The sequence below is a fragment of the Gymnoscopelus microlampas genome, assembly GCF_963454915.1.
Source record: "Gymnoscopelus microlampas genome assembly, chromosome: 15".
In the NCBI taxonomy this organism is placed as follows: Eukaryota; Metazoa; Chordata; class Actinopteri; order Myctophiformes; family Myctophidae; genus Gymnoscopelus; species Gymnoscopelus microlampas.
This window is the reverse complement of record NC_139952.1, coordinates 4,400,389-4,415,973: the sequence shown is the minus strand read 5'-3', so window position 1 is coordinate 4,415,973 and position 15,585 is coordinate 4,400,389. Positions and strand designations below refer to the sequence as shown.

The 15,585-nt window shown below is 40.6% G+C and overlaps 2 protein-coding genes across 5 annotated transcripts in view; both read right to left on the bottom strand.

The window, feature by feature from the left end:
• ints3 (integrator complex subunit 3) overlaps positions 1-8,612 on the bottom strand; it is a 55,308-nt gene extending 46,696 nt beyond the window's left edge. For all 4 annotated transcript variants that reach the window (XM_084081193.1, XM_084081195.1, XM_084081194.1 and 1 more), the window contains exons 1-2: positions 8,267-8,612; positions 107-190 (exon numbers count right to left, since the gene is read on the bottom strand). In XM_084081193.1, the coding sequence (XP_083937319.1) occupies positions 107-190; positions 8,267-8,356 (174 nt within the window). In that variant the 5' untranslated portion in view covers positions 8,357-8,612. The remainder of the gene's footprint in view (positions 1-106; positions 191-8,266) is intronic.
• A 5,263-nt stretch (positions 8,613-13,875) lies between these two features.
• The window catches only part of LOC311061588 (atrial natriuretic peptide receptor 1-like), a gene marked incomplete at its 5' end in the record, with an annotated part of 45,417 nt that continues 43,707 nt past the window's right edge, over positions 13,876-15,585 (bottom strand). The window contains one exon of the mRNA XM_084080274.1: positions 13,876-15,577. Within this exon, the coding sequence (XP_083936400.1) occupies positions 15,435-15,577 (143 nt within the window). The 3' untranslated portion in view covers positions 13,876-15,434. The remainder of the gene's footprint in view (positions 15,578-15,585) is intronic.

The following is a 15,585-nucleotide window of genomic DNA, read 5'->3' as shown; positions in this document are numbered from 1 at the left end:
AACCCTCCAGAGTCCAGAGTATCGGAGGGGCATTCCGTAAAACATAAAAAAAGTTGAAACATGGAGATATGAGGTTTCTGCCCGACAGCAACGGTGAGTAACTTACGTTGGCAGTGAGTGCGTCGTTGGCCTCTCGTTCTGAAAGCCCATTGGTCAACGACTGGACGATGGCAAAGCACCTCTCCAATCGCTATACAGGAGAGAGGAAACACGCTCATTAGAATGCAGTGCGCACAAGCCTGTCCAATACTTAACACTTCACGTTAAAAGGTAGAGTAAGTGATTTCCTTTGGTTTAAATAAGTGTTAAATAGCTCTATATTCTGATAGTACTCATTGCTACTCATTGCTATTATAGAGTGTTTGTTCAGTAACAGGAGTCTCCATGCCTCTCCAGCTCTTTATTAAACAGAAAATGCATTTTCAGGTCAGGATACAAATTGTATCCAGTCAGGATAGAGAACTCAGTCAGGATACTGATTAAACAAGTGAAATTGGAAGTGGTGACACAAAGAAATGAGCTGAACAAAATTGGAACTGGAACACAGTAAAAGCTGATAAATTGGTACTCTCTTCTGATTGGCTGAAATGTTGTCACCTAGCTGAAAATGTAGAACCCCTGTTACTGAACAAACACTCTATAGCAGAATATGGTGCTTTAACATTTTAACCAAGAAATATCACTTACCATACCTTTAATGAACATTCAATACGTGCATACATACAAGAATTCAATCAATTGAACATGATCTCCCGTAAACATGCTGGATTTAGCTAGCAGCTCATTTCCACCCGTAGTCCCACATATAAAAGCATCACATCATCATCATGACAAAAACAGAAAATACAAAATACAACTGCGTGCAAATACATTCTAAAAATAAAAAAAACTAATTTAAGCCTAACTAACAACCTGAGGCCGATTCTACAAATCGTCTGTCAGGTGGAAACCTCGATGTCAAAAACTGTTACTTTTCAAGAAAGCAGCAGATCAACAAGCCGGGGGCCCACAGCTATTTTTAAACAGTAAAACAACCATTTATCTCTTGAGGACCAGTAAAATGGTCTTCACAACGTCTAATTGCACAGCGTGCGCACACACACACACACACACACCACACACACACAGAGCTTACTGAAGGAGGACTCGCACCAAAAGAGACAACAAGCAACAAAGCGAGCGTCGGCCATTCATTTCCAATGGCTACCGGCTAAACTGAGCTACAGTACAGTACGCCGGTGGTTCTCATACTTTTTCGTGCCAAGGACCCCCCCAAATTGATATGTATGTGGCCGCGGACCCCCACCTGAAGATGTGTCGTGCCAGGGACCCCCAGAAGTAAAGATTTGTGTTAAAAATGTAAAAAAAAATCACACCCTGTGTGAAGTGAGTGGTGCCTTTGATGAGCCCCGTATTGACCCCCGTATTGATGTTGTCATCAATGTTTGTAGACATACATACATACATACATACATACATACATACATATATACATACATACATACATACATACATACATACATACATACATACATACATACATACATACATACATACATACATACATACGGACAAAGTCATGTATAGGAGTGGTTGCCTTCGGCACCACACACAAAAAAAAAAAAAAAAGATTTGCACACATTTTCAAGATTTTTACCCCTGGTACCCTTGGACTGGGGTCCATTTTTACCCCTGGACCCCAGTTTGAGAACCAATGACGTAGCCTATTACTTTGACAGCGGGGTAGAACTAAAATGACCTCCTCCCACACGGCATGCTTTGATGTGAACTGAATCGATACAGTGCAACAGTCTGCTCCATTTCTCGCCCATCAGAAACTATTTTTGGTTGTTGAACTAAATCAGTGCTTAAGACCTTAAAGGGATATTTCACTTTCAAAAAAACTTTGGGTCATTTTATCTTCTACTCAGGCTTTTGTGAGCCCTCCAGACCGTTTTTAAGTTGCTTGATTCATTATTTAGATATTTGATATTCATTTTATCAGACACGCCCCCTTCCTATACAAACCCATTATAACTTAAAACTCAATTTTTAACATGTTAGATTCATCAAAAACACCCGTCCTTGGTTCTGGTGACTCACCCTGCCCTCCTAATACGCGAGGGGCCCGTGTTTTTTCAATCACTTTTTTCATTTATTTTATTTTATTTTTTTATCGTATTTAATTTTTTTAATTTTCAAAAACATACATTAAAAATAAATGAAAAAAGTGATTGAAAAAACACGGGCCCCTAATGGGTTTGTATAGGAAGGGGGCGTGTCTGATAAAATGAATATTAAATATCTAAATAATGAATCAAGCAACTTAAAAACCGTCTGGGGGGCTCACAACCTGCCTGGGTAGACGATAAAATGACCCAGTTTTTTTTAAAGTGAAATATCCCTTTAACCCGTTAAGACCGCGAACGCATCTGTGTGTCATTTTTAAGATGTCTTTGAGCTATTCAAAAATAGCAAATATATATATAGATCTGCTATTTTTTTTAAGAAATCGTGAAAATGTTTGCAAATCTTTGAACACATAAACTGCTCACAAAATGTAAGGAAACTTGAATTTGGGCCATTATATCTCCCCTTTACTAATACCAATGAGTAAAGTGTTATCTATATCATTTGTATCGGTGATTAGTCACCTTTACAACGAGGTACAGCTTGTAAGCATCGGGCATTCATGGAATGAGCAACACAGGCAAACGTGTGGGTAGCGCCGAGCAAAAATGTGCCAAAATCACCCAATATGCTTTTGCTGGTAATCGCTCTTGTTTTGAGCGACCTGCCAGCACACACCTGCTGAGAGGTGGGTTCTGCAACTTTGCGTTCTGCAACATGGGTTCTGGAACTTTGTTGAGTTTGTGTATGCTCCAAGCAGCAACACTGCCCCTGGAACTTTGTTGAGTTTGTGTATGCTCCAAGCAGCAACACTGCCCCCATGGAAAGATGCCACTTTGTCCCTTCAGGATAAGGCCCGTGCAACAGGGCAAGTGAAGCTGGTGTTCCGTTACGCAGATTACGCATTATTTGATGTCATCCCTGGTAGCATTGCAGGCCGGTGTGTGCCAGTCAAAGGTGTGTGTCTGGCACCTGAGCATGGGCCCTGCAACTTTGACATCTGTCTTTGGTACCGTTGTGCAAATCTTGCCTGTAAATCTATGGTTCCTCAGTGAAGCAAGGGGTCTGGGTTGTTGTCTTCCTTGTTGACTTCACCAGTCTCACAGAACTTAGTCCTAAGTTTGGAAATGGTACCAGGGCTAACACCAAATAATGCTGTCACACTGCTTAACGGAACACCAGCTTCACTTGCCCTGTTGCACGGGCCTTATCCTGACAAAAGTGGCATCTTTCCATGGGGGCAGTGTTGCTGCTTGGAGCATACACAAACTCAACAGTTGCAGAACCCATGTTCAGGTGCCAGTCACTCACCTGTGAGACAGTCACACACCTGTGACTGGCACACACCTGAAGCCCATTGAATGTCACAACATTGAATGTCAGCAGAAAAGTCTAACAGGCCATTTTGGCACATTTTTGCTCGGCGCTACCCACACGTTTGCTTGTGTTGCTCATTCCATGAATGCCCGATGCTTACAAGCTGTACCTCGTTGTAAAGGTGACTAATCAACGATAAAAATGATATATAACACTTTACTGATTGGTATTAGTAAAGGGGAGATATCATGGCCCAAATTCAAGTTTCCTTACATTTTGTGAGCGGTTTATATACATTTTTAACTCAAACCTGGGGGTCCCTGGAACAAAATATTTTCAGATGGGGGTCTGCGGCCAAATACATATAATTTTGGGAGGTCCTTGACATGAAAAAGTTTGAGCACCACTGATATCATAGCAACATACGTTAAAAAAACTGATTTAGAAGACATTTGTAGAATCCCCCAGAAGCAAAGGTTTGAGTTCAAAATGTTTGATTTGAAAAATATATATATTCAAAGATTTTCACGATAAAAAAAAGAGCAGATCTACAAGCTTAGATCTGCTATTTTTGAATAGCCAAAGAAATCTAAAAATGACACACATGTGTTCCCGGTCTTAATGGTTTAATGAGACAGAAGAACCACAATGCCACTCTGTTCATAATGAATATAAAACATGCTGAAGACAGTGCTTCTCAAACATTTTCATGGCCGTGGACCCCCCATCTGAAAACATTTAGTGCCAGGGACCCAAAAGAGAAGTGGTGTAAATGCAGTCAAAAATGATTCCACATTGTTAACCCATTAAGACCTGGAACTGTGTCATTTTTTGATTTGAGCTAAAAAGCATTATTTTACACTTTGGCTATTCAAAAATAGCAGATATACAAGCTCATAGCGCGGCACCGAATGCCGCGCTACGAGCTTGTAGATTTGCTATTTTTGAAAAATCGTAAAAATTTGTGCAAATCTTCTGAATATATATATTTTTAAAGCGAACATTTTTAACTCAAATCTTTGCTTCTGGGGGTCCCTGGAACAACATATTTTGATGGGGGTCGGCGGCCAAATACATATCATTTTGGGGGTCCTTGACATGAAAAAGATTGAGCACCACTGATATAGAAACATACGTTTTTCAGAAAACTGTTGGGATTTAGGAGACATGTAGAATCGGCTTCAGGTCTCAATGGGTTAAAAAAAAAACTCTTCCTAGATGTCTTGAGCTTGTGGATCAGCTATTTTCAAACAGCCAAAAGTATCAAACAGGGTTCAAGTCGTTGAACTGATTTCGATGCTACATTTACAATTAGTTTTTCATATTCCAGGACCACTTTGTGAAACCACCTGCTGTAAAGCCAGACTCCAGATCAGTGGCAAAACCAGTGGTGTACAGTAACTAAGTACATTTACTCAAGTACTGTACAATTTTGAGGTATTTTTACTTTACTGGAGCGTTTCCAATTTTCAGTAGTTTTACTTCTACTCCACTACGTCTCAGGGGCAAATATTGTACTTTTACTCCACTACAATTATTTGAAAACTTTAGTTACTAGTTACTTTGCAGATATAAATGATTACATTATGAAACACACATTAACCACTTTAGCCCTATTTTATACCTAGGCTATTTGAAAATAGCAGATCTACAAGCTCACAACGCGTCGCAATGTGACGCGTTGTGAGCTTGTAGATCGGCTATTTTCAAATATTTTATTACTTTTACTTTTGGTACTTCAAGTACATTTTGATACCAATACTTTTGTACTTTTACTCAAGTTAATTTTTAATTCTGTACTTTTACTTGTAACGGAGTACTTTTACATTGCAGTATTGATACTTTTACTTAAGTAAAACATTTCAGTACTTTTTCCACCACTGCATTTGAGTACTTCTGGTACTTTTTTCCCACCACTGAAACAAAAACAATGACAGTTGACATGTGAAGGGATGCGCGCAGACTGCGCATGCGCGCCACCCACAGTCAGTCACACACGCTCACTGTGTGCGACCGACCCATGTTGTTTACGTAGTGCTAGCATGCTAACGCTAGCCAGTGTCACTTCATCATGAACAGTCTCAAAATAAACAAACCTCACACGTAAAAAAAAAAACAAGCGACACAACACCCAGCGGTTATTTGCGTGCATAACGTCGTGCGCGTTAGCATTTTAGCTATTAGCCACCGTGCTACCGACGCTCATTATAGCCCTATACACCGTGCTAGCTAGCATGCTAGCGTGGCTAACCCTACTACACGGGAGATAAGGATAATATGGGGTTCTCTTTTGTTTTGATTAGTGTGTGTGTGTGTGTGTGTGTGTGTGTGTGCAATAGGCTCTATGCACAGCAGCCATGTTGGAAAGAAATTGGGGGGCCTCTTCCTTACTTCCTTCACAGGACATTTACCAATTACTAATAATATCTAGGCTCTGTTCCATTTAGTGTCTACAGCAGTGGTTTTCAACCTTTTTGCGTCAAGGACCCCCAAATTGACACACATTAGCCCAGGGACCCCCATTTCAAAAGATATGCCAGGGACCCCCATAAGAGAAGATTTTCTTACGGCTCTAGCAGTGATTCTCAACCATTTCAATTTCAAGGACCCCCAGTTTGACATGCATTAGGCTACGGGCCCCCATTTATAAATGGCATTAATACCTCTGGGACCCCAATTCATATTGTAAAATCAATGTTAATTTAACTCTGAGAGTGTACAAATGGAACCAAATGGACCCTAACGGATCCATTTGGTTCCATTTGTACACTCTCAGAGTTACAGACCCATAAGGGTCCATTTGGTGCATAATCTATCATTTAGCTGGGGACCCCCTGGAACTCCCTCAAGGACCCCTGGGGGACCCCACTTTGAGAACCAATGGTCTACAGCACAGTGCTTCTCAAAACCTTTTAATTTAAAAGGACCAGCTCTGAGAGTGTACAAATGGAACCAAAAGGGTCCATTTGGTTCCATTTGTACACTCTCAAAGTTACACAGTCGTAAGGGTCCATTTGGAACCCCCTTAAGCAGTGGTGGAAGGAGTACTCAGATATTTTACTAATGTAAAAGTATCAATACCACAATATATATTTAAAAAAAAAAGACTGTTACAAGTAAAAGGCCTGAGTTCAAAAATGTTACTTGAGCAAAAGTACAAAAGTATTGGCATCAAAATAAACTTAAAAGTATTAAAATGTTTGAAAATAGCAGATCTACAAGCTCACAACACGTTGCGAGCTTGTAGATCAGCTATTTTCAAATATGAAATAGGGCTGAAGTGGTTAATGTATGTGTTATAATAAAATCATTTATATCTGCAAAGTAACTAAAGATTTCAAATAATTGCAGTGGAGTAAAAGTACCACATTTGCCTCTGAGGTGTAGTGGGGTAGAAGTAAAAGTACAGCAGACAATTGGAAATACTCCAGTTAAGTAAAAAATACCTCAAAATGGTACTTAGTTACTTTACACCACTGCGAACCACTTTGAGACCCACTGGTGTAGCACAGTGTTTCCAGTGAGCCAACATGCACAATATCAGCACCCTGACTCTGTTATGACCTGATCAGTGTGTTACTCAGTGAAATGAGAATAGTGAAAACAATACTATTTCAATACAAATACAAACTATTACAAAGTCAACATCACTTCTATTGTTCATTTATTTTCCTTTGAGAAAGTTAAACCCCCCAAAAAGCAGACAGTATGAAATATTACTAGGCTATATGTCATGTGCAGTGGATATGGTGTATTAAAGGATACAGGATAGGTGGGCACTATAGGGACATGTGGGCACCTCGATGAAAAATTGCCTATTTTGTCCAAAAGGATTTTTAAAAATGAAACATTTGAAAAATGGTCTCAAGTAATGTAAAGTATACATGATGTGAACATGCATGGTACATCATTATCTGACTTAATTGTATCATTCAACTTCTTGTTTATGCCCCAAAATGACTGGATATACAGGTTTTGTAGCAATTGTAGAAACATTAGAAAGCGTGTTAAGCATGTTCTAATCATGTATACTTTACTTGCACCATTTTCCAAATATTTTATTTTTCAACATTTTGGACAAAATAGCCCATTTCACATCGAGGTGCCCAGATGTCCCTGTAAGTGCCCACCCATCAGTGGGGTTGTTTGCAGGGTGTTTTCTTCAGGCCGTCAGAAACAGCTTCCACAGAGGAAACCCTCTATTTAGATCAGTGGTTCTCAACCAGTGGTCCGGGGACCACCAGTGGTCCAAAAGGGAGTTCCAGGGGGTCCCCAGCTAAATGATGGGATAGTTAGGAACCAAATTTGGACCCTTATGGGTCTGTAACTCAGAGAGTGTACAAAAGGAATCAAATGGACCCTTATGGGTCTGTAACTCAGAGTGTACAAAAGGAACCAAATGGACCCTTATGGGTCTGTAACTCTGAGAGTGTACAAATGGAACCTTATGGGTCTGTAACTCTGAGAGTGTACAAATGGAACCTTATGGGTCTTTAACTCAGAGAGTGTGCAAATTGAACCACATTTGTACACTCACAGAGTTACATTAACATTGCTCTTACAATGTAAATTGGGGTCCCAGAGATAGAAATGCCATTAAATGGGGGTCCCGTAGCCTAATGCATGTCAAACTGGGGGGGTCCTTGAAATTAAAATGGTTGAAAATCACTGCTAGAGCCGTAAAAGAAATATTCTCTTATGGGGGGGTCCTATATTTACAAATGGGGGGTCCGCAGGCTACTAAGTGTCAATTTAGGGGGTCCTTCCGTCCTTGGATATGAAAAAGGGTTGCAAACCACTGAGTTAGATCTCTACGTACCTCCTCCATCTCGTCCTTGGCGTCCAGCGGGGTGCTCAGCAGCAGCCGGCCCGCGGGGCGGCCGGCCTTGCTGGCCGGGGAAGGATCCATGTCGTCCGGCCTCAGCAGAGCCCGGCTCCTCGGTCTCTGGCTCTCTGCAACCGCGGGCTCCGGTTCTTTTATTTCTCTTGTTATTGTGCTTCTTGTCGGTCCGCGTGGCGGGCTGTTCGTGTTACGAATGTAGTATTATTATTTTTAAAAATTAATTGTTTGTGTTTTTTTTTTAATTTAAATTTTTAATTTAAATGGTTTTGTTTTGTGTGGGTTTTTAAAACTTGTTGCGACGCTGCGCTCCTCCCCGTGGCTCTGCGCGATGCTGACTGAAACACTTCCGCGGGGAAGCGGAAGCGTTGCTCCTGCCGTCCCATAGCCCAGGGGGACGGTCCCATAGCCCGAGACTTGGTCGAGGGGGCTTGTCGCGCTGTGATTGGCCGGATGGTCGTCAGGGGCGTTTCTGGACTGCCCCAAGTTCAAGAGGATGGTTTTAAAGTTAGGGTAAGTGATTTTCTTTGGTTAAAATAAGTGTATTCTGATAGGACTCGTTGCTGTAGGGTTTGTTCAGTAACAGAAGTCTCCATGGCCTTGTCATATTGAACAGGAAATGCATTTTCAGGTCAGGATACCAATTTTATCCAATCAGGCTAGAGAACTCAGTCAGTAAACATACAGATTAAACAAGTGAAACAAGTACTTGTTTCACTTGTTTATTATTTTATTTTATTATTATTATTATATTTTTTTATTTTTTTATTTGTGTCTCACTAGTGAGACACAAATAAATGAGCAGACAAAATTGGAACTGGAACACTATACAAAATTAAGCTGATCACTGGGCACTCTCTACTCATTGGCAGAATTTTTGCAACAGTTTGTGGCTGGGGTAATAAAATAAACATAAACACAATTAGTTCTATGAGCTCGTGTTTTATTCGATCTTGTTTATTTGATTGTCCTATTTGTCTCACCTGTTTAAGAAAGTAGCTGATATATTGCACTTTTTACCTCAACGCTAGCCTAGGTATACTCTTAGTTGCTTGTTTTAGAAGAGAATGCACTTATGACTTCTGGTGATTAGTAGTTTTCTTCCCTACCTATGTTGAATGCACTTATTGTAAGGGGAGGCATCTGCTAAATGACTATAATGTAATGTAGTGTAATAATGCAATTGCAGCCACACAGCTGTGTAGATTGTGAGGTTGTTGTAAGTTGTGGTAGTTACTTTAGAGTAGTTTATTTCACATAACCAATAAAATACGTGTTAGTTCAATACCATTTACAGTACAGGCCTAATAGCGATTGGGGAAGGGAAAACAATAACAAAGTAATGTGCAGGACAAGAGCGGCCAAAACAACTCAAAGGGGAATATCAGATTACCCTGCTATGTGTCCTTCAATACGAACACCACAAATAAAGCATAAATAACAACAATAATACCTCAACATTATGTAACACAATAATAATAGAAACAAATTGCTAAGCTGTTTACTGACAACTTTTTAATATTTGCATTGATATCAAATGATTATAATAGCTCAACTCAACTTTATTGTCTCTTTTCCCTCCTGTGCCTGTGGTTTGCTCGCCATCAGTTCCTGGCGCAGTGACCAGCCAGCCTCATCTTTCGCTCTCTGACCTTGTCCGTGACCCCCAGGAGGCCTCCATAGAGGTCCACCTTTCTGATTTGGTCCACCCTGACACCAAGCCATTTGAAGCATTCTTGTGTAGATGCCATCCAGCCAGTGTTGATTTTGACAGCAATTTTTTATTTAGTTTTAGTCATAGTCTTTTTAAATAACATTCCATTTAGTTTTAGTCATAGTCTTTTTAAATAACATTCCATTTAGTTTTAGTCATATTTTAGTCATCTGAAATGTTTTAGTCAACTAAATATCATAAGATTATAGTCGACTAAATCTACAGTTGATTTAATCGACTAAAATGTTGGTGGGCCTTGATGGCGTCGTAATGCCTGATTTTACACTTGGTTGCATGCCAAAAATAGCCAATCTACAAGCTCACAACGCGAGCTTGTAGATCTGCTATTTTCAGAGCCCCCAAGCGAACACCCAAGCGAGACCAAGCATAAAATGACTTGTCTTTTAGCTCTACTGGATCTCTTCTCCACTAGTCCCTCACTAACAATTTTGTCTTTGTTGACGAATTGTCAACATATTTAGTCTTGGTTTTAGTCATCGTAGCTTAGTTTTTATTTAGTTTTTGTCAGTGAAAAAAGGTAGTCGACGAAAAATGTTCGTCATAGTTTTAGTCAACGAAATCAACACTGCATCCTTTACCTGCTGTCAGGGGTGGATTAACCCTTCGTGGGGCCGGTGCTTGGACCCGGTTCGGTGCCCCCCGGGAGCGTCGTGCCCCCCCACAAGGTTGGTGCCCTGTGCTTCAGCACGTCAAGCCTGTTGGATAAGCCACCACTGCCTGCTGTAAGCGTCCATGTCTCAGCCCCACGCAGAAGAACAGATTTTAATATTTCAAAAACAAGCAAGACAGGAAGTGGGTATCCTTCATTGATTTGTATAATGAAACACTCAAATGACCCCAACAAGAGACAGGAAGTGACACACATAGGCCTACACACACACACACACACACACACACACACACACACACACACACACACACACACACACACACACACACACACACACACACACACTAGCTCACAACATCATTATAAACACATCAACATAATTAAACTGAATACACTTTATTTACCACTCAATCTACACACATGAAAATAATAGAACAGAATATTGGTTATTTACAACATTACAGCAACATAGATGACATCACTAGGGGATGGAGTGTACATATTATTTGAATGAGTACAAGTTCATACATGAAATTAAGATGTTATTTATGGAGTGAGATAAAACACACAAGCACACAGTTATATTTATCATGACGGAATAATAAAACAACATATTTTATATGTGAAAAGCACTAAGGTTCTGACCTGACTCTGCCAAAAGGAAGAAGCCTGCGTCACATTTGTTTCACAGGCTACCGCCCCCATCTGGCGGAGTCAGGTAACTACGGTTCCTGCTATGCTATAACATTTGGTTCTCAATTTATTTTGCTTGGAGCCACACCCATTTCATCTGACACACTTGCACGCACAGGCACATCATTTTTAGACATTTTCCAACCACTAAAGCCCTATATACCTCTTGCACAATATGGGCGGGAAAGACCCACAATAGGGATGCCAGGTTGAAGGTGTTTAAAAGGATCCCTGGCTAATAATCCTCCTTATGCCTTAATACATTATAATTGCCCTCTGTAACTGAAATTACATGACTCACCCGCGCTGCTGCCCAATGGAGTACGACGTTGCCACATGGCGGCCATCTTGCGACGGTCATTCATAACATTATGTCTATGGTGCATGTACTATCGAAATAACCATAGCGTGCTCAATTTTCATCCGATTTTCAAAAGGTGTAGTTATGATACTGCATACTTAATGTTATTAAAAAATAAAATAAGAACATGATTATAATTAGTATGCAGTATCATAACTACATCTTTGGTGTTTACAACACACCAAACCGTTTGAAAATCGGATGAAAATTGAGCACGCTATGGTTATTTCAATAGTACATGCACCATAGACATAATGTTATGAATGACTGTCGCAAGATGGCCGCGGTTGAGCTACGCTTGCGACGCCCATATGCGTTGGACTACACATGGACATATGACATCATCAACTTGCGACGGGAGCGGTCCCGATTGAGTGAAAGACAAACTATTTCTAAAATAAATACAATATTTAAGGTGGTTTTGATTTAATTATTTTGTTATATAGGGCAATTATAATGTATTATAGCCAGTGATCCTTTTAAACATTTTGAACACTGTTATTACTGTGTTTCGCAATGATGTTACACGTGACAGTTATCTATGTTAAAGAGGTGGTGCCATGTTTCTTGCACTTTTTCTGTTTTTTTTTTTTTTAATAATTTTTATCCCACGATTTTTGTAACCCACATTTTTTTCACCCAGTGCCAATTGCCTATGTAATCCTGGGCACTACCTACCCTCTGCCAGCCTAGGGAGAGCCCAAGCTGAAGCTCATGCCTCCTTCAATGCATGAGGAGCAAGCAGGCCGCTTCTTATCACCCGACAGGGGGGGGTTTCCCTGGTTGGACATAGCGCGTGGAAGGAACACGTTATTCCAACCAGTTCCCTTCTCCTCCATCAGGCGCCCCGGCTGACCAGGGGGAGGCAGTATAGTGACCAGGATTACTACATGTTTTTGTGAGGATATTAACTACCCTAGGAGACACGGGGAGAACATGCAAACTCCACACAGAGTAGGCCCTTTCACCAACCCCACCTAGGGTATGGGCGCCGATGACGTGGAGGAGAGAACACGCCCCCAGCGCCCACAGCGTCCCTGGCGGGAATCGAACCCAGGACCTTCTAGCTGTGAGGCGACAGCGCTACCGACTGCGCCACCGTGCCCCCACTTTTTCTGTTTTTCATGTGTCTATGAGGTTGATAGAACTTCATTAAGCCACCTGGTGGTGTTTTTATGGTGTTTTATGTCTTCTCTGACTATTTTGAGTTTCTACCTGGAGGCTGAAACCTTGAGGGTCAAACGTGCCAATAGAGAAACAGCGCTTTAGTGACATAGTAAAAACATACCCTCCCCCTCATTATCATAACACAACAGGTGTGGGCATGAGGAGGAGGAGGGACTAGGACAGGTGGGTGGTGCTAAGGTGGTGGAGGAGGTGAGAACCAGGTATACTTAATGAACTGGAGGCGTGTCCACATAAAAACATAATTTTAACAATTTCTGTACACTTTTTTGAAAAAAATCTTCCTCCTAGTATAACCATAATACCTGATGATTATGTTTTAGGGGGGGGGGGGGGGAAATTACGGCACCCCGTCTTGAAGCGTAGAGGATAATAGACTGTGTACAGTATGATAAGTTGTAGTGATATGACATTGAGGACATGCAGGCAGACTTCTGATTTTGTGCAACACGTTTAAAATGTTGGACTAGCTCCAAACGAACAAGATCTCGCGTCCCCGCTGTGATCTTTTGGCGTCCCACCAAGGGGGCCTGGACCCCGGGTTGGGAAACACTGTGCTACACTATAAACACTGCTAAAACAGCACGACGCAGAAGCACAAATCAGAGCCTTCACTGTGAGCAACCTCGCTGCATGATGTCAAACATGGAGGTAAACGTCAATCTCGGTGCAAAGGAACCGAAACACACTCGTCAACTACCTTTTTTCACACAAATAAATAAAACCTAAGCTATAATGACTAAAACTAAAGACTAAATATATTGACAATTTTGTCAACAAATAAAAACTAGACTAAAATGTTATGGAGGGAATAGTGGAGAAGAGATCCAGTAGAACTAAAAGACAAGTAATTTTATGTTTGGTTGAGCTCGGGGAAATAGCCGATCTACAAGCTCACAACGCGTTGCAGCGCGAAGCGTTGTGAGCTTGTAGATCGACTATTTTCAGCATGCAACCAAGTGTGAAATCAGGCATTACGACGCCATCAAGGCCAGCGAAAATCTAGACTAAAACTAAAACATTTCAGATTACTAAAATATGACTAAAACCAAATAAAAATGTATTCAAAAGACTATGACTAAAACTAAATAAAAAAGTGTTGTCACGATTAACACTGAAAATTAGGTTCTTTCGTGTTTGACAGAACGACTGTGTAACGGTGAGGCTTGACAGCCAGTAACACCTGTCTGGTTCTCAGTCAACTCCATCACCGTTCTGATAGTGAATCCCAGTCGGAACAACAACAGTGTTATTCTATTCCTTCAATAAAAGTGTCGATTAAATGCAACGTTCCCTCCTGGTTTGTGAAGAAATGGCTATGTGATAAATATTCATTACGTTTCTTAGATTAGAGAAGATAATTAAAAGAAAGATTTAAGTCATAAACAAGTTCATCTGGAGTCGAGATACTTCAAATCACTGTTTCTCAACCAGTGGTTGACGAACCATAGTGGTCCAATGCATAATTAAAGGTGGTCCATGCTTAATTAAAGGTGGTCAGTGGGAAAATATATTTTAATGTTAAAAATATATATATTGTACCTTTGTTAAATATATAAAAATATATTTAAATAATCATAAATCATAATTATTTTATTTTTAAATATTATGTGTGAGGGGAAAGCTTGAAATGACATATTGACTGTTAAGGGCTTGACATACTTCTTTGCACACGGTGCCGCACAGCAACAATAGCAGATCTACACGCTGTTGAGCTTGTAGATCGGGTATTTCCGGTGTGCAACACTGTAGGTCAGTAAGTTAGTAAGTATAAAGAAGCACTTCACCCATGTTCAACCTTATCTTCATAATTGGTCCTCACTAATGCTCAGTATACGATGGCACCATTGCTGTCTACTCACTCTGTGTCTCATTGGTGGGATGTGGACAGTTCAGAAACCTGCCTACCAGTGACATCATCGATGGGGAATCCAAGCTCATAGAAACTACAGCCTTTCCCTTCCTGTAAACTAGTTAGCATGTTGAAACATAAGCCATTGTTCTTCATTTGATGTAATGCAAAAACAAAAACCTGAGCTATTCTGGGAGGATGATGATCAGAAGTTGGAGTGGTTGTTTAATTATGAGGTATTTAATAACGCCACATTTTGTTTCTAGAGCCTGGAGTAGAAGACAATCTCAGCTTTTCAAATAGGTTCATGTCCGGTGTTCTAGATGTGAGGTAACAGGCCCAATGTTGTATTTATGTAATCTGCCATGTGCATTATGAACTATGAAGCTTGAGTGTTTTAGTTTGTTATTCGTTTGTGAATTATTATGTTGGTTCATTGTATATGTCAAATGAAATGTAGAAGTGTCCTGTAAGTCCATATGGGCTGGGCTTCCTTGGAATCATGACACTTGAATAAAGAAAAAAATCAAATCATGTTCTCGCATAAAAAAAGTTTATATATGTATTTGAAATTAAAAAACCTGCTTACCGATGATGTCACTGGTAGTCAGGCTTCTGAACTGTCCACACAGCCCACCAATTATATGAAGATAGGTTGGTGAGAGTGGGTGAACTGGTCCTTTAACTATAGTGCCAGGAAGCAGTAGGGTTTCAGTAGGTTTTCAGTCCCAGTAGCCAGTAGGTCTTCATGGTTCCTTTTCCCTTGACCGCCACGTCTCCTCGTTCCTCCAGCAGGAAACTGTTCAGCTCTTCTAAGACCAGACAAGTGGCCTCAGAGACGTGGATCTTCAGAGCTACCGAA